The sequence below is a fragment of the Procambarus clarkii genome, chromosome 21 (genome assembly GCF_040958095.1).
Source record: "Procambarus clarkii isolate CNS0578487 chromosome 21, FALCON_Pclarkii_2.0, whole genome shotgun sequence".
NCBI classification, from domain to species: domain Eukaryota; kingdom Metazoa; phylum Arthropoda; class Malacostraca; order Decapoda; family Cambaridae; genus Procambarus; species Procambarus clarkii.
In genome coordinates, this window is record NC_091170.1 from 45,372,334 (window position 1) to 45,391,862 (window position 19,529).

A 19,529-nucleotide genomic window follows, 5' to 3' on the forward strand; every position below is an offset into this window, starting at 1 on the left:
ATGACACCACTTGGCGTTATCATATCCTATCTCAACTTCATTCTTTTGGCCTTCGTGGTCATCTCCCTCTCTTTCTCCGCAGCTTCCTCTCTCATCGTTCCTTTCGGGTGCGCCTTGGTACCGCTCTCTCTCCCTCTTTTCAGCAATACGAAGGTGTGCCCCAGGGTAGTGTTCTGAGCACTACTCTTTTTCTGGTTGCCCTCAATGGTCTTCTTTCCTCTCTTCCTTCTGGTGTCTCCTCCGCTCTCTATGTCGATGATCTTACCCTTTGTTGTCAGGGTGATGATTCGCCTCTCCTTCAACGCCGGCTTCAACTTGCCATTGATGCCGTGTCGTCTTGGGCCACAGGTCATGGCTTCAAGTTCTCTACTTCTAAGACTTGTGCCATGACTTTTACGCGGAAACGGGTTGTTCTTCGTCCCTCTTTGTCACTTTATGGTCATCCCCTTGAATACAAAGATTCCGCGAAGCTTTTGGGGTTATTTCTTGACACTCGTTTGTCTTGGTCTCCCCATATCTCTTACCTCCGTGTTGAGTGCTCTAAGGCCCTTACCCTCCTTCGGGTCTTGTCCCATACTTCTTGGGGGGCAGATAGGCGCACTCTCCTTGCTTTACATTCCTCTCTCGTCCTGTCTAAGCTCGATTATGGTTGCCCTGCTTACTCGTCTGCTTCTCCTTCTACTCTTCGCCGTCTTGATGCTTTGCACCATACTGGGTTGCGTCTCAGTTCTGGTGCCTTTCGTTCGACTCCCATCCTTAGCTTGTATGTTGACACTGGCTTCCTGTCTCTCCAGGACCGCCGTGATCACTACTGTCTTCGCTATCTTGCGCGGTCCTTACAACATCCTTCCTCTCGCCTCTGTCGTGCTTTAACTTTTACCCCTCCTGCGGTTCCTGTTCCTCTTCACCACCTCCCTCTTTCTGTCCGGTTATCTCGCCTACAGGATTCTCTTTCCGTTCGTATTTCTGATGTTTCTCCTCGTGTTGTTCCTTCTTTGCCCCCGTGGAGGGTCCCTCTTCCGCGGTTTTGTACATCCTTGACCCGTATCACTAAAGCTTTTACCCCTCCTACGGTTCTCAAACGCCTTTTCCTCGAGCACTTTTCTTCTCACTCCCGCTCCGTTTCTGTCTTCACCGATGGGTCTAAGTCAGCGGACGGTGTTGGCTACTCTGTTGTTTTTCCTGATCGCACTTATATGTGTCGCTTGCCTCCGGAGACTAGCATCTTTACAGCGGAACTTTATGCTATTCTCTATGCTCTTCGTCTCCTGCTTTCTCGTTGTCAGTCTTCCTTTGTGGTTGTTGTTGACTCTCGTAGTGCCCTCATGGCTCTCGGGTCCTTTAATCCGGTTCATCCAGTAGTTGTCGAGATCCAGCATTGGCTGTTTCTCGTTCACAGTAAATTTAAGTCGGTTGAGTTTTGTTGGGTTCCCAGCCATATTGGTGTGTCTTTAAATGAGCGTGCGGATGCTGCTGCCAAGGAAGCTGTCCGCTCTTGTCCCATCTCTCGCAAAGGCATTCCGTATTCCGACTTTTACCCGGTTATCCATTCCTCAGTCCTTACCCGTTGGCAGGCTTCTTGGTTGTCTGTTACTGGTAACAAGCTACGTACTCTTAAATGTTGTGTTTCCTCGTGGCCGTCCTCCTTCCACCGTAACCGGCGGTGGGAAACAGCTCTGGCGAGGTTGCGTATTGGCCATACTCGCTTAACCCATGGTCACTTGATGGAGCGCCGCCCTGCTCCTTATTGTCCTAGTTGCATCGTCCCTCTTACGGTCGTGCATGTCCTTCTTGAATGTCCTGACTTCCAGGACGAGCGTGTGTCTTGCTTTCCGACCTCCCCTCGCGGTCACCTGTCCCTCGATAGAATTCTTGGTGACTCGGATACTTTTGATATCGTTCGCCTTATGCGTTTTTGTTCTCGTATTGGCATCCTTGGTGATATTTAGCGCCCTCTGATTATTTTGCGTACTTGATGGTGTTACATAGCCTTCCCGGTTTGGTGCCTTCTTTTGATAATTACTTACTTACTTACTTGCCAAAACTCGCGTCACAATGGCGAACACGTGGTGGCTAGCTTGGCTTGGATGTCGACGCGCTTATTTGGCCGGTCACGATGGATCACGTAGATCAAATTAACTAGTTCCGGGCTGAATGTCATGTTAAATCTTGCTGATAATTCACCACAACGTATCCTAGACTCTGACACCAAACGAGTTGCTCAATTCCGCAACAAATGCCTCCCAACACCTCAAACCAATTCTATTTGCTGACGACACAACCTTCATTTACTCCAGTCCTGACCCCCTTGCTCTAAATGCCACAGTAAATACTGAGCTAAATAAAGTCCATCTTTGGCTAACTGCCAACAAACTCACCCTTAACATTGACAAAACTTTCTATATTCTGTTTGGCAATAAATCCTCTAATCAAATAAATCTCAAAATAAACAATACCCAAATTTGTAACAAATTAGATAGCAAATTCCTTGGCATTCTCATTGACCACAAGCTGAATTTCCAGGGGCACATTCTAAATATATCAAAAAAAGTTTCAAAAACTGTGGGCATTCTTTCTAAGATCAGATATTATGTACCACGCCCTGCCCTGGTGACTCTCTATTACTCCCTTATCTATCCATATCTCAACTATGGTATTTGTGCTTGGGGGTCTACTACCCAAAATCACTTACGTCCTCTAATTACTCAACACAAAGCTGCTATTAGGACAATATCCAACTCTGGCCCCAGACATCACTCAGTACCCCTACTCAAATCTCTGAATATGTTAGACATTAAGTCACTGCACATTCTCTCATGTGTATTATACATATATAAAACGCTAAACTATAATGCCAATCCTGATCTCAAAAGCTTCATAGAAGGTTGTAACAGAACCCATGAGCACTACACCAGAAATAAATACAGTTTTGATATTCCTAGAGTACGACTTAATCAAGCTAGAAATGCTCTACAAATCAAGGGGCCCAGAATGTGGAATGACCTTCCCAACCATGTTAAAGACTGTACCTCTCTCAACCAGTTTAAGATAAAAACGAAGCTATACCTAATAAATTCCCTGTAACCTACCTTACCCTTCTATTGTCAACCAATGTCTGTTTTTTTTTAAAGAGCGCTGTTTGTCGACATAATTGTATTTGTGCTGCTTTTTCAGCTATGTTTTCATTTATTAGTATTAAGCTTGTCATTTAAGTTTTTCATGCCCGAAACGCTTTGCGTAATAGTGGCTTTAGGCATTGTATGTACTAGCTCTACCTATAAGTCAACCAATCTTTGTAAAAATTTATTGTATGTATGTACCTTACCTAAATAAACATTTATTTATTTATTTATTTATTTTTATTTATTTAACAAGTCTTCACGCCGCACACAGGCGACTTTTCCTCGAGCTGGCGTCTACCACAACAATGGCGTCTCCCTCTCCCCAGCGTCTAGCATTCGCCACAGAAATTATTTATCACGAATAATATTACTTCGCGCAGTTGTGGCTAAAATGCTTTGATAAAGACTGGGTTATAATTCTAGGGAGCTAAATATTATTACTTTCTCGTCTTACGATGGTAAACGAGAAATGGAGATGATTTTAGTTCTCTCCATGGCATTCACGCGTGACGTTAAATTTATTTCCTGATAACAGTTGTAACTAGAAACTCTCGATTTGGCATTATTTGGGAGTTATGTTATCTGTAAATAGTTATCACACGGAATACTGCTGATTTTAGAGAATCACACTCAATTCTCTAACACACTGGATATAAATGTGTTTATTTTGGTAGAATCTGACGCAATACTGGCGTTTGGTTACGTAAGAATTCCAGCATTATTGTACAGATACAATTATTAGTTCAAATAAACACTACTGTTAGTTAATTTTAGTTACTACAGTAATTAGTAGATTTTAGTAATAATTAATAATAATACAACAGTATTGTATTAGTGTTGGAAATTTCCAACAACATCACCTATAATACACTGCACATCACCCACCACACATTGCACATCACCCACCACACTCTGCACATCACCCATAATACACTGCACATCACCCACCACACACTGCACATCACCCATAATACACTGCACATCACCCACCACACACTGCACATCACCCACCACACACCAACCACAATACACTGCACATCACCCACAATACACTGCACATCATCCACAATACACTGCACATCACCCACAATACATACACTGCACATCACCCACAATACACTGCACATCACCCACAATACACTGCACATCATCCACAATACACTGCACATCACCCACCACACACTGCACATCACCCACAATACACTGCACATCATCCACAATACACTGCACATCATCCACAATACACTGCACATCATCCACAATACACTGCACATCATCCACAATACACTGCACATCATCCACAATACACTGCACATCACTCACCACACACTAGATGTCAGACCAATCCTGGAGTATGCGGCTCCAGCATGGAGTCCATATCTAGTCATGCATAAGACTAAGCTGGAAAAGATTTAAAGGTTTGCCACCTGACTAGTACCCGAAATGAGGGGTATGAGCTACGAGGAGAGACTACGGGAATTAGACCTCACGTCACTGGGAGACAGAAGAGTTAGAGGGGACATGATCACCACATACAAGTTTCTCGGAGGAATTGATATGGTAGATTACGACAGACTATTTAACACAAGGGGCACACGCACTAGGAGACACAGGTGGAAACTGAGTGACCAAATGAGCCATAGAGACATTAGAAAGATTTTTTCAGTGTCAGAGAAGTAGACAAATGGAATGCATTAGGAAGTGATGTGGTGGAGGCTGACTCCATACACAGTTTCAAGTGTAGATATGATAGAGCCCAGTAGGCTCAGGAACCTGTGCACCAGTTGATTGACAGTTGAGAGGCGGGATCAAAGAGCCAGAACTTAACCCCCGGAAGCTCAACTAGATAAGTACAAATAGATAAGTACACTTCCCATCATCCACCTTATAGTCTTAACCTTACATATATAGTTAAAACTGTTGTGCCTATATCGTACTTCTCAGTCATATTACTGTCTTATGGTGTATTACCCTTAGTCGTTTGCTGGCAGTGTTTCATTACGGGCTATTCATGCCCGTGTTCCCTCTTGGGTGGGTTAATCTTCATCAAACATCACCTGGCAGCGTATACAAGACATCTAAATAGAAAAACTTGTTAATTCGATGATTTCCAAACGTGTATAATTACATAAGATTTATAGAGCACCATAGATCTACTGGCTCAGAATTTTCCTGAATCCGGTCAGCTCAGCTTGGCTCTATGGGCTGTTGCTGTTTGAATGTTTGTGTCAGCTTTTATAACCCGCGAGTTCCCGTCGGTGATGATGCTTTACCGCGCTACTTGATTCCTTGGGCCTGGTTGATACCTGGTTGATGGGGTTCTGGGAGTTCTTCTACTCCCCAAGCCTGGCCCGAGGCCAGGCTTGACTTGTGAGAATTTGGTCCAGTAGGCTGTTGCTTGGAGCGGCCCGCAGGCCCACATATCCACCACAGCCCGGTTGGTCCGGCACTCCTTGGAGGAATAAATCTAGTTTCCTCTTGAAGATGTCCACGGTTGTTCCGGCAATATTTCTTATGCTTGCTGGGAGGACGTTGAACAACCGTGGACCTCTGATGTTTATACAGTGTTCTCTGATTGTGCCTATGTTACCTCTGCTCTTCACTGGTTCTATTCTGCATTTTCTTCCATATCGTTCACTCCAGTACGTTGTTATTTTACTGTGTAGATTTGGTACTTGGCCCTCCAGTATCTTCGAGGTGTATATTATTTGATATCTCTCTCGTCTTCTTTCTAGTGAGTACATTTGGAGGGCTTTGAGACGATCCCAATAATTTAGATGCTTTATTGCATCTATGCGTGCCGTATATGTTCTCTGTATTCCCTCTATTTCAGCAATCTCTCCTGCTCTGAAGTGATTGAATCGATTGTACATAAGCTGGAGAGACGGACAGGAGTAGCGGGTAAGGTGCTCCAGTGGATAAGGGAGTACCTAAGCAATAGGAAGCAGAGAGTTACGGTGAGGGGTGAGACCTCCGATTGGCGTGATCTCAGATCAACTACACCATCACACTCACCACACCAACTACACCACACCACCACACTCACCACACCAACTACACCACCACACTCACCACACCAACTACACCACCACACTCACCACACCAACTACACCACCACACTCACCACACTCACCACACCACCACACTCACCACACCAACTACACCACCACACTCACCACCAGGTACTGCAGATGACTCACCAGAGCATGGCTGGGGTGTGTAGTGTGAGGCCAAGTATCGTCCTGCCCGACATGGTCGGCTGCAGCAGTGCTGACGTGATCATCACGAGGTGTCGCGGTCTCTTGGGTCCAGCCACCTTCCCTCTTCACCTCACTGTAAATCACGATGCCGTCTGCGTAATTGTTCTTCACGTCCCTGTCTTCCTCGTCATGACCAGTAGTTTCGTCTCCTGCGCGTGCGTAACTACTGAACACATTTGTTCCCTTATTGTCACCTGTGACAGTATCACTTTTGTGAGCGTGATGGCCGAGGGGCACCTCACCGTCTGCTGCTTCATGTCGGTGGCTGTGGCTGAAGGGACGCTGGTAGGAGGGAGAGGGAAAGGTGCAGACGAAGTAGACAAGGGACGCCCCCAGCGACGCCCGCAGGAGCAGCTGCATCACCTTCATTGTGTAACGTTCAGTTACTGATGAAAAAAGAAACTGTGTTGCTTACAGCTTTTATAGAAGGATGGGAGGTTTTAACTCCTGAATAAGTAATCACTGGATGGGGCATACTTTAGTATTAGAGTCAATGGAAGTCACTAAGGATTGCTTCCCAAGCTGGATATAACATCAAGATAAGGGAGAGATTTTAGGGAAAATTCATTATAATGAAATCAGTGCCGACTATATTGTACATGAGAAAACCCTGACACGGTCCCATATATTTATATGGCATATTTGAGAGATTACAGCAGGACGTAATGCATATAGACTGTACGACCTGTATGTAGAATGTGGACTGTTATGAGGAAGGGAACTATCAGCAGAAAGCGCCAAACCATTACAACTATATAGAACTTGGAAGAGATCAGGATAAGGATTTGCGATTGGATGGAGGGGGGAGGAGAAGGAATGATGCCCAATCACTTGGACAGTCGGGGAATCAACGCCGACCTGTATGAAGCGAGACTGTCGGTCTACCGTCCAGTCCAAGTGGTTAGGCAACACTTATGGGGAGAAATGATGATTCCAACTGAAGGTGTTACTGGAAAGGATTTTCAAGTTTACTTTTAAACTAATAATGGTTGGAACTCCAAACAAGATTCCCAAAAGATGTTATAGCTAGACCACATATTATCATATGAGACTCTGTGAATGATTTCAATTCTACCTAAATCAACATTGGTGTTCCACAGGGGCCTGGCTGCTGAGGGAACAGCGCTCAGGATTCGTAATCCTAAGGTCCGGGGATCGATCCTTTGCAATACCGGAAACAAATGGGCAGAGTTTCTTTCACCCTGAGGCCTCTGTTCGCCTAGCAGTAAATGGGTACCTGGGAGTCAGACAGCTGCTACAGGCTGCTTCCTGTGTGTGTGTGGAAAAAAATTGATTTACAGTTGAGAGGCGGGTTGAAAGAGCGGTGCTCAACCCCCGCAAGCACAACTAGGTGAACTATGTGAGTTCAGGGCAGTGTACTTGGCCCTCTGCTCCTTTGAATGACCTTCCAAATGCCTCTCAACATCTCAAACCAATTTTTTCGCTAATGGCACAACTTTAATTTCCTCTGGTCCCAACCCTCTCATTCTGAATGACACAGTGAATACTGAACTAAATCAAGTCCATCTTTGGCTAGCTGCTAACAAACTCACCCTTAACATTGATAAAACCTTCTACATTTTGTTTGGTAATAAATCCGCAGATCAAATTAATCTAAGAATTAACAATAAATTAGTAACAAGGTAGATGGTAAATTCCTTGGTGTTCTCATTTAGAGGGACACATTCAAAATATAGCAAAACAAATTCTAAAACAGTTGGCATTCTTTCTAAAATCAGATATTATGTACCTCGGTCTGCCCTGTAATGCTCTATTAATCTCTCATCTATCCTTCTCTAAATTATGGTATCTGTGTTGGTGTTCTACTACCCAAAATAGTCCATGTTCTCTAATTACTCAACATAAGGCAGTTATTATAACAATAACAAACTCTGGCCCCAGACAGCACTCGGCTCCATTATTTAAATCTTTGAATATGTTAGATATTAAGTCACTGCACATCCTCTCAAGTGTACTACTATATATAACTCTGAACTATAAACCAATCCAGACCTTAAATGCTTCCAAGCTATATAACAGAGCCCAAATGCTTCCAAGCCATATAACAGAGCCCACTAGAAATGTCCTTCAAATCAATGATCCCAAAATGTGGAATGACTTTACCAATCACGTCAAAGGCTGTCCCTCTCTCTGCCAGTTTAAGTGAAAAACTTAGCTACCTAATGTCACGTGGGGGTGGGTGGTCCGGGGCTCTGCTAACACTCGGCTGCTAGGGGCTCAAAAGGCCCAAATACTCAGCCCCTCCGACTCCCGGGATTCACCGGAGCCTCCCTGGTCACACAGGAGAGGACCAACAATGCCCACCTCCGCAGGTCTTTGCTTCCACCACAAAAGGGGTGCCACTGATTCACCCTGGAAGCCCTTCAGTCGAACACGGGGAAACTGCTGTTAACAGTTCTGGCCTAGACCCGTGGGGGAGTGAAGGAAGACTCAGGCTTACCTTATAACCATAACCTCCCTGAGTCTTGCCTGCCAGACAAAAAAAGGTTGCAGGAACTCCTTTCCCGCCTGTCTTCTCTATCTTCTTAGCAAGGTCGCCAGCTGGGTTATTATATCTGCACCCCAGCAATGCAGTTCAGTGGGTGTATTATATATTGTTTGTAGCCAGAAGATTGCTACTCCCATAGATCTGCTACTAGACTGTTGGCCCAGGGTACTCTCCCAGGAAGGTCTGTGTGGCTTTACCTCTCTCTAGCCACTACATTAATAGTTACCACCATTCAGGCACCGATACTGATTGGATGGCTAAGGGTACACTCTTATGTAAGTCTGTGCTGTCTTTACCACCCTCCAGGCAATAAGAACTTCTATAGAGAACGTTGTGTCCCCTAGGTGGTACTATGATAACCTTCGTGTATGCTCATAGAGAATTATCATAAATGGAGGCACACTTAAACACAGTGATAAAATGTGTGAATTTACTGATGCAAATTACATGAACACACACACAATTACAAGTAATACATGAATATGGAAATATGGATAATGAGTCTGGAGATCGTCAGCCTCTTCTTCCACGACCTCCAACACTCCTTCAACTGGGCAGAAAGACAGGAGTCTCACACTCTCACAGGAGGGCCTCTTCACCACGTCGGCGCCTCTTCTTCACTGTCCTGCCATCCATACACACTGTCCTCTCTGACAGTCCTGGACACAAGCTGCCTTGCAGCCTACTCTACTACTGAAGTATTAATGTCCTGTTGCCACATACATAAGTAACTATTGTGGCCTAACTAGCCTACTCATACAAGGGGTAATGGGAGGGAAAATGATCTACCTTACATTCCTGGCTCACGACGCCTGTCCCTCGATGGTGTGAGGTTCCCACGCTTCCTTGGGTCGATCCTTGACGATCCAGGACGTTCCACAGGTCCTCAGGTGTCGTGAAGCCTTCGCGTCGTCGCCGTTCCAATCCCTGAGATTCAGCTGCCCCAATCCTGGTTCATCGATGGGCGCTGAGCTAATCACTATTTTCCCCACACTCGCCTCTCCCACAAGGCGTTGCTCCTTGTCCTAGGCACGGTGTCGTCCTTCCAAGATTCTCAGTGGATGTGACCCGGTCACAGCTAGGCCTGCCCGCTGCACCTTCCAGACCTCACGTCCAGCGGCGCCGCCCCAGCGTCGTCGCCGACTATTTTCCAAGTTTGGCACTTCTCTGCTCAATGAACTTGGTTCCTTATTTGCTTCCCAGAAGCGCAGGGTCTCCAATAACTGATGGTGGGCTGCGATGGCTAGTCAATCCACTGAATAAGGCTTGTAGAGCCTCTAATCCTTGAGAGCAGACCGAGGCGCGTCCTGTCGCTTCCAAGGTCAGATCAACTCTGACGTTGGCGCCGCCCGGGGCACTCGGTGACGTCATGGCAGGCCCTGATTGGTCGCCCGCGACCCACGTCGGCCAATCCGCGTTCGGCTAATGTTCCTTCCAAAAGGTCATATCTGCCGTAGGGGATACTGTTTCATTTTATATCAGGGCGCCATTTCCCTTTATTTACAACTTATAATGTAACTTCCCTCCCTTTACTGGCAGTCGGTCTGGTCGCCACATATATCATTAGACCCCCTGTACCTCAGAGAATCAGTAGGGAGAGCTGATATGACTCTTAAAGCAGGTAAACGAAAGAGATAGGAGAGGGCACCGTAACATACCCCTCCCCTTAAAATAAGAGTCATATCGGTTAGTAAATCCGGGAGAGGGCATCTGCCACCACATTCTCCCTTCCTTTAATGTGCCTGATTTTTAGCCAGTACTCTTGGAACAGTAGGGCCCATCTTGTCAGCCTTTGGTTCGTGTTCTTTATCCTGTGCACGAACGTCAAGGGGTTATGATTGGTGAACACTTGCACCGGTCTAGTACCTCCACCCACATAGATGTCAAAATGCTTCAGTGCCAGGATCAGGGCCAAGGCTTCCTTTTCCACTGTACTATAAGCCCTCTGGTACTTTTCGAATTTCTTCAAGTAGAATGCCACTGGACGGTGGACTCCGTCCTTCTCTTGAGCTAACATGGCTCCAATCCCCACGTCGCTAGCGTCGACGTATAAGATAAAGTCTGACTCAAAGTCAGGCGAAATCAGCACTGGCGCTTCAGTCAACAACTTCTTAGTCTTCTCAAAGGACTCCTGGCATGCTTTCCCCCACTTCCATCTAACGTTCTTAGATAGCAATTCAGTCAGAGGGTGTGCCACTGTCGAGAAGTTATTGCAAAATCCTCTATAGTATCCAACCATCCCTAAATATCGTAACAATTCCTTTCTCGTCCTGGGATTCGGATATTCTTTGATTGCCATCACTTTCTGGTCTACTGGAGTCACTTCCCCTTGACCCACGACGAAACCTAAGTATTCTAATCGGGCCTTTTCCGAATTCGCTCTTGGCCAGATTAACGGTCAGGTTCGCTTCTTCCAACCGTTGGAATAACTCCGTCAGTCGATTCATGTGTTGTTTCCAGCTATCGGCGTACACCACTATATCATCTATATACACGGCGCAGCCTTCCATCCCTCTTAGCACTTCGTTCATCATCCTCTGAAAGCAACTTCCGCTGTTCTTCATACCAAACGGAAGCACTTTGTACTGGTACAATCTGTCTGGAGTAGCAAACGCTGAGATCTTTCTCGCACTCGGAGACAAAGGGATTTGATAATACCCTTTCAGCAGGTCGACCTTGGTGACAAACCTTGCATTTCCTACTTGGTCGACGCAATCACTTATTCGGGGCATCGGGTGAGAATCTGACACGGTTATGGCATTCACTTTACGATAGTCAGTGCAAAAACGATATGATCCATCACTCTTCTTGACCAGCACACAGGGCGAGCTCCAATCACCGTTGCTGGGCTCAGCGAGATCATTCGCTGGCAGATATTCCACCTCCTGTCGCATGATCTTCCTCTTCTCGGGACTCACCCAATAAGCACTCTGCTTGATTGGCTTTCCTCCGCACACGTCCACCTCGTGCACCACACTCTTGTGCCATCGGGGCACATCCGTGGAAAGCGACTTGTTCCTTCTTATCAGGGTCACTAGTTCTCTCCTTTTCTCTTTATCCAGATGACGCAGCCTGTCTTCTAGGTGTGTCAAACTCTCTGTATTCGACAGGCGCGTACCATTGGCACGGGCCCACTTTCTCTCCTCTGCTGGTAACACTTGGTCCATCTCCATACACAGAACCAATTTTCCCTCTCGCGACTGTGTTGCTCCCTTCACTCCCGCACTCTCTTGCTCCTCTGGGAAGTATGGCTTTAAACGATTCATATGACACACCTGTGTCTTGTTAGGGCGATTCGGCTTGCTGATCTCATAATTTACAGGACCCACACGCCGAACAACCGAGTATGGACCACCAAAGCGTGATTCCATCACTCTACCCCTCCCAGGTATCAACATCATCACTCTGGCTCCTGATGTGGGAAATTTTTACCCACCATATCTAATAATCATCTAAGAAATGTATAATTTCTATATCATATCAAAATCATATCAAAATCATATCTAAATCGTATCAAAATCATATTAGAATCATTATAGATTCATTATATAGCTTGATCCTGGATGACAATGGCACCATGAACACGTACGCAACAGGGGCCCTTTTGATGCCTACGTGACTTTGTACATGATTTCTCAAGGATCCAGAAGCTTCTAGAAGGACTTCTTAATTAAAAAACTATTGGAACATTGATTCAACATCCGGTAGGATTAAAAATCGAATCCTTAATAAGAATCAGTGGTACTTTCAAATACTACTTATAATCTTTAAATCTTATATCTAATTATATTATAATCACATCTTATCTTAATCATAAGTCTAGACTGTAAAAATAATCAATCAATATTCATTGAAGGCTACCGTGCTCAGAGAGCATGGCAGGGCGATGGGGGGAGTGAAGCGCCCACCAACAAAGCCCAGCGGCACTCCGCGTTTGTTTACAAATGAGTGAACAAGTGACTGATCCTTAGCGAACATTACCAGCTCAAGGACACCTTATTTAACATTTTTATCGCCAGTGAATACTCTCTAGAACTGGGGGAGTACCTGGACAATATCTACAAGGAAAATCCGTGAACATTCACATAAAATAGAGTGTATAGTGGAGATCAGTGACACGGTTTCCTCCACCTTCATTCATAAACTTTTATCTCGAATCATTCTTCTGCAACTGCAGGATAATCACGTAGCAACGCTACCAGATCATCATACAGCAACGCTGTAGCAAAATATCGTGCCTAAACTCAACAAGAGAGAGTTAATCAGTCTGGCAAACTTGTCAGACAGGCACCCCGACTGGCAGAGAAGTATATTGAAGGTTATTTGGTATATGATTGGCCAATTGTATGCTTGTGTAGCTTTAATATCCTATAAATCTGTCTGTTGGTTAAAAAGCGAGGCAAAGCCTCATTCATCGGTACGTTTATTAAAATTGTAGTGTAGCTGTGAATCTTATCCAAGCACTGAACCTCATGAGTGTCCATTCTGTCAGAAAAGAATTCAGCCTCAATAAGTAAAAACCTCACAAGTGTCCATAGTTGGAAAAGATTCAGTCAAGCTAACTGTATAAACTGAATATGTCTGCATATATATTTGAATATATAAATTAAGTTATCAATTGTTTGCTTAGTTAATTTTTAAGTTATCATATAAGTTCATTTAATTGAATATAATTTCTAGTACTTGACAGTATTTAGACTACATTTAAGGTCATTTATTATACTTTTACAATTTAATTTGTTGTTTATAGTATAAGTACATATTGGCTGTTAAGTTATGGTGCTAAGTTAGACTATGTATGTTTAAATCCCTGATTTAAACAGAGCCAGTGTTCAGTCAGATAACTGAATTTATCAAATCTTATCCTTGTATAAAATACAAGCTGATGTGAGATCCCTGTCTACAGGTGGATTGGAACTTCTATCAACTAAGTCATTCACCCCACCTGTCCCTTACAGCCCACAGTTTGTCATTAGGAAAAGAGGATCTAGGATTTACAACCCTAGCTAGAGATTTTAGTTGAATTAATTTGCAGACAGTAAATTTTTAATTTAGTTCAGTACAAGTCCCTGGTAGTCTCCTCTTATATCAATCCCAGCAGGTTTTTCCCACATTAATGGTCCTTCGAACCGGGTAATAATGGTCCTTTATACCTAGATATTTATGATCATTCGTTTACCGAATATTTCAGTGCCAAATAGATAAGAAACTTCTTGATTTTGCATTGGAATAATTCTTACATATTCTAGCCTAACCTAGCTATCAGCCAATATTTATCATAGCTATATATCTAAGTAAACAAATAGTTTGCAGTGGCTTAAGCCACCGTATCCATTAACTAGTAAGCATTCATAGCATACTAATATTGGTTTGTGTTAAGAAACCACAGTACTTAAGTATATCAGTGTGACAGACACTGCACTGCATCTTAATCATAAATTACCAATTATCTACCTCATTGTGGTAACATTACATATATATTTAAGTGTATTATCTTGCATTATCTCTAATCTACTGATTTTCAGAGCTGCTCATTACATAATATTCTTTAAAAAAGTGTTATCATCACTGTAAGAGCATTCATTACAATCTATCTATAATCAACTATATCATACCCTATATTACAGGTAAAACCAGTAGACATTCTACTGTATTTTATCTAACTACTATTATGGTAACAGATTTTGTAATGACTTTGCAAAAATAGTGCCATTTACTATTTTTAAAAAATTATTACAAGATTTACCAACTTGGTGCATTCGTGCATTCGGGTCACAAATCAAATTATTACAATACTTTTGATAATTGAACACCTGCTACAACCAGATTCCAGGGAGGAAATGAAGGACGATCTTTGGAATCATTACCTAAGTAGACAGGAAAGCTCATTTATCAAAATACATTAACATCAAACATATTCATCAGAAAAAAGAGAAAAATCTCGGAATCTCCGAAACTCGGAAAAGGTCAAAATGGCTAACAGTATTCCACCAGCAGCTGAAACAGGAAATAGGAGGACACTTAATGGTCTGCAAAATCACCTAACTCAACTGATTGACAAATGTCAAAAGTTGGCTAGACAACCATCTCCTGATTTAATAATTCTGAATACCAGAGTAAAAGCAGCTGTGGATAAGTATGAACAAATCAAACGCCATGCAGAGATTTATCTAACAGAAATGGCTAATGCAGATTTAACCCGAAAGGAACTTCAGGAAATTGTCGTTGAAATGACAATGTATGAAGATAAAATCCAAGATCAACTTGATCCTTTAATCAAACAAATATCTCAAGCAGGAACCCAATCCAATGTGAGCTCATCCACTCAACAGAGCAATGCAACTATAACACATATAGCCGCAGAGCTCCCAAAGGTACAATTACCATATTTTGAGGGCAAGGATGAAGACGATTGGGATACCTTCTGGAGACACTTTGATTCTATAATAAACTCCAAGCCCTCTCTCAAAAAGGCGACAAAGTTTCAATATTTGCAAGGCCAGTTACGGGGAGAGGCAAGGCAGGTCATTGCTAATTTGTCATTAACGGATGATGATTACGACCATGCCTTACAGTTGTTACAAGATAACTACAGTGATAAGGAGACTGCAATTGCACGTCTCACGTACAAATTATTGGATTTACCCTCTCCAAATAAAAGTTATGAGTCACTACAATCATTTCGATTGTCTATAGAATCAATCATCAAAGCCCTCAGTACAAAAGTACCTGTAGGTGATGCAGAGTGGCTTATAAAGTTAATCATTCAAAGGAAACTTCCAAATGAGGTCATAGACAGCCTATGCACTCATTATAACACCAACATCTTATCACAAAGCCAAATCATTGATGGACTTCGAGCTTACGTACAAAGATTACGAAGCCGAGGAAAACTTAGATCTCAAGAAAAAATCCCCAAAGGTGAATCCACGGACAAAAGCAAAAATGTCCAGAATGGCAGTCAAAAATCAAGGCAACAAAACTCTTCTGCAAAGTGGAAACAGAATAATGTTGGCTCTTATGCTGTATCCCCCACAGTTAACAGAACTGTAGGAAATCAAGCTCCTAAGACAGATAAGACAAAAGGAGCTGCAAGTGCCCCAAAATGTTTATTCTGTCAAGAAGCACATACCATTTATCAATGCACAGTATATGTAGGCCGTGCCAGTCGAATCGATCGACTGAAATCTCTGAACAGGTGCATCCGTTGTCTACGGAAGCACGATACTAGTGAGTGTATCACTCAATTGCAGAACTGCCAATATTGTCATAAAAGTGTACATCACACAGCACTCTGTGGTGATATTAACACTCAATCCAGATCACAGACTTCCAATAATCAACCTGCATCTCAGGCAAAGCCCAAAGATGATAATACCACAACAGCCGTACAATTCTGTACAGTAATGAGCAATGTCAACGACTTGGATACAGAAATTGTTACAGCAGCCATATTGCCTACTGCACAGCTAGAACTATGCAATCAAGGAATTTGTATTCCAACTAGAGGCTTTTTTGATCAAGGGTCACAGAAAACCTTTATCAGTAAAAAGATGGCAGAAGATTTACAACTTAAATCTTCAAAGCAAGTATCTACCTCCATATCAGGGTTTTTTACTAATTCTGGTCGTAGAACCTTTCCAGTAGTAAAACTCAATGTCTGTCTAGGTACATCCCAAAGGACAGTAGAAGCCATAGTAGTTGATAAAATTCCTACTGAAATGGAAGTGACTGGTCTGACAGCAACAATTAAATTCCTAAAAGAAAAAGGAATCCAATTAGCAGATCCTCTACTTGATTCTGACTACATAGGGGATATCGGAATCCTGATTGGAGCTGACTACTATCATCGATTCATTCTGGGATCAGAAGAATCTATGGGTATGAATATACTCAAATCAGCAGGAGGCATATTGATGACAGGACCTATACTAGATCTTGAACCTTCAACTCCTGAAAAATCACATCATACAGAAACTGTAATAGTGGCATGACTAGGCAAAGAACAGTCACCACTTAAAATCCCCCACATGATTGATGATGGATTAGAATCTGTACCTCAATTGTGGGAACTTGATGCCATAGGAATAATTCCTGAACAACCAAGTCCTGATGATGTCTGTGCATATAATCAATACTTAGAAACTGTACAGTACTATGATGGACAGTACTGGGTAAGGCTACCATGGAAAATCAACCATAAAACCTTACCTACCAATTATCACATGGCTTATAGTCAATTTAAATCGCAACTAGCAAAGCTAAGAAAAAGGCCTGAGCATTTAAAACTCTATCATGAGATTATTGCTCAACAATTAAAGAATAAATTCATCGAAGTCGTGAAACATGACAATAAGCAAACAGGCCATTTTCTACCACACATGGCTGTAAAGAGAGAATCAAAAACAACTCCTTTACGGATAGTTTTTAATTGTAGCTCTAAATCTGGACCCCAAGGAACCAGTCTAAATGATTGTTTGCAAACAGGTCCTAGTCTAACTCAGAAATTGTATGACATACTGTTGAAGTTTAGACTTAACAAATATGCGTATTCAGCAGATATAAGTAAGGCCTTTCTCAGAGTTGGCTTGCAGGAAGAAGATAGAGACTTCACTAAGTTTCTATGGGTAGAGAACCCAGAAGATGTCAATAGTCCTGTAGTGACTTTCAGATTCTCTTCAGTTCTTTTCGGCGCGACAAGCAGTCCATTTCTGTTGCAAGCAACTCTAGATACTCATCTGAAGAAATCATCAAGTCCCTGTAAGACTGAAATCAGTCAAAATCTATATGTAGATAATTTTCAAGGGACAGTTAACAGTACTACTGAACTGTTACAGTTATATCAAGAGGCCAACAAGGAGCTACAAGGTGCCAACATGCCACTACAATCTTGGGCCTCTAATAATGCAACATTGAATAATCAAATAGCAAGAGATTACCCTGAATATCACGTACCAGAATCACAAAAGGTGTTAGGTATGGATTGGGATTTAATCTCGGACACAATATCGATCAAATCCGTGCCAGTAAATTACAACATCACTACAAAAAGGGATTTGCTTTCACAAGTTAGCAAAGTATTCGACCCACTGGGTCTACTAAATCCTTTGACTATCAAGTGGCGTTTATTGGTGCAACAAGCATGGAAAGCTAAGGTTGGTTGGGATGATCCACTACCAATCCAGTTACAAAAAGCTTGGATGGAAGTGGCTCAAGAACAAACTTTAGTTGAAAAGATAATGTTTCCGAGACACATAGTCGAGGAAAATGAAGAAGTATCACTACATGTATTCGCAGACTCGTCAGCCAAAGCTTTTGGAGCTTGTGCTTACTTAGTGACTTCTAATCAATCATATCTTATCACCTCTAAGGCCAGAGTCGCTCCATTAAAAAAGAGGACTTTGCCTCAGATGGAACTAACAGCACTGCTAACTGGTACACGCTTAGCTGTGCATATCAAACAAGTCTTGTCTACCATGAACATCAAAGATGTCATTATATGGTCTGACAATGAAGCTGTCTTACAATGGGTACGAAACGACAACTGTCCAACTCCATATGTAAAAAATCGCGTCTCGGAAATTAAAGAAATTTCCGCAGGCTTTCAATTGTTGCATGTACCAACAAAGGATAATCCAGCTGATCTCTTATCAAGAGGTATGACATTTAAACAGTTTGCAAAGGCAGATATTTGGTTTCATGGGCCTCGATGGTTAGTGAATGGTAGTTGGCCTGAACAAAAGCCACACGTCATTACGACACAAACCATAACTACCACCAGGCAGCAAGCTCAAATATCAGTCTTGGATTGTACTCGTTACTCCTCGCTCATCAAATTAATCAATGTAACACAGAACGTGTTTCATTATCTCAGGAAAAAAGGTATAAAATACACTTTTCCTGATGCACTTATCTATTGGGTAAGACAAGCCCAGAGAGAAACTTATGGGAATAACTATGAAAATCTTCCGCATAAGTTAAAACACAATCTCGGTCTGTGGATAGACCAAGAAAATCACAACATTCTGCGTTGTGGAGGGAGACTTAAACACGCAGATATCAATCTAGATACCGTGCATCCATGGCTTTTACCAAAAAATCATTGGATCACAAGGTTGATTGTGTTGCATACACATCAACAAATCATCAAACATGGAGGAGTGTTAGACACACTCACACAAATCAGACAGCAGTACTGGATTCCTCAGGGAAGACAGTCAGTCAAATCAATCTTGAAGAATTGCATGATATGCCGAAGGTACGATGCAAGAACTTGCTCTTATCCAGGGCCACCACCCCTACCAAAGGAACGAGTGGTCCATCTACAACCTTTCGAAACGACAGGAGTAGATTATACAGGAGCAATATATCTAACAGGGACTGCAGATAAGGAACCTATCAAGGCATACATCTGTCTGTTCACCTGTGCTACCACCAGGGCAGTACATCTAGAGGTAACACCCGATATGACTGCTCAATCATTTATTCAAGCTTTCCGCAGATTCGCAGCACGCTGATCATGCCCTAAGCTGATGATTTCAGATAATGGAGCAAACTTGGTAGCTGGAGAAGCATGTCTACGGGAAATCTGTTCCCATCCTGCAGTTACTTCCACACTGGAACAGCGTCATTGCAGAT

The 19,529-nt window shown here is 42.9% G+C and overlaps 1 protein-coding gene across 1 annotated transcript in view; it reads right to left on the reverse strand.

The window, feature by feature from the left end:
- The window catches only part of LOC123760681 (uncharacterized), an 82,226-nt gene extending 75,475 nt beyond the window's left edge, over nt 1-6,751 (reverse strand). The window contains exons 1-2 of the mRNA XM_069328752.1: nt 6,323-6,751; nt 4,236-4,388 (exon numbers count right to left, since the gene is read on the reverse strand). Coding sequence (XP_069184853.1) covers nt 4,236-4,388; nt 6,323-6,751 — 582 coding nt within the window. The remainder of the gene's footprint in view (nt 1-4,235; nt 4,389-6,322) is intronic.
- Between the last annotated feature and the right edge of the window lie 12,778 nt (nt 6,752-19,529).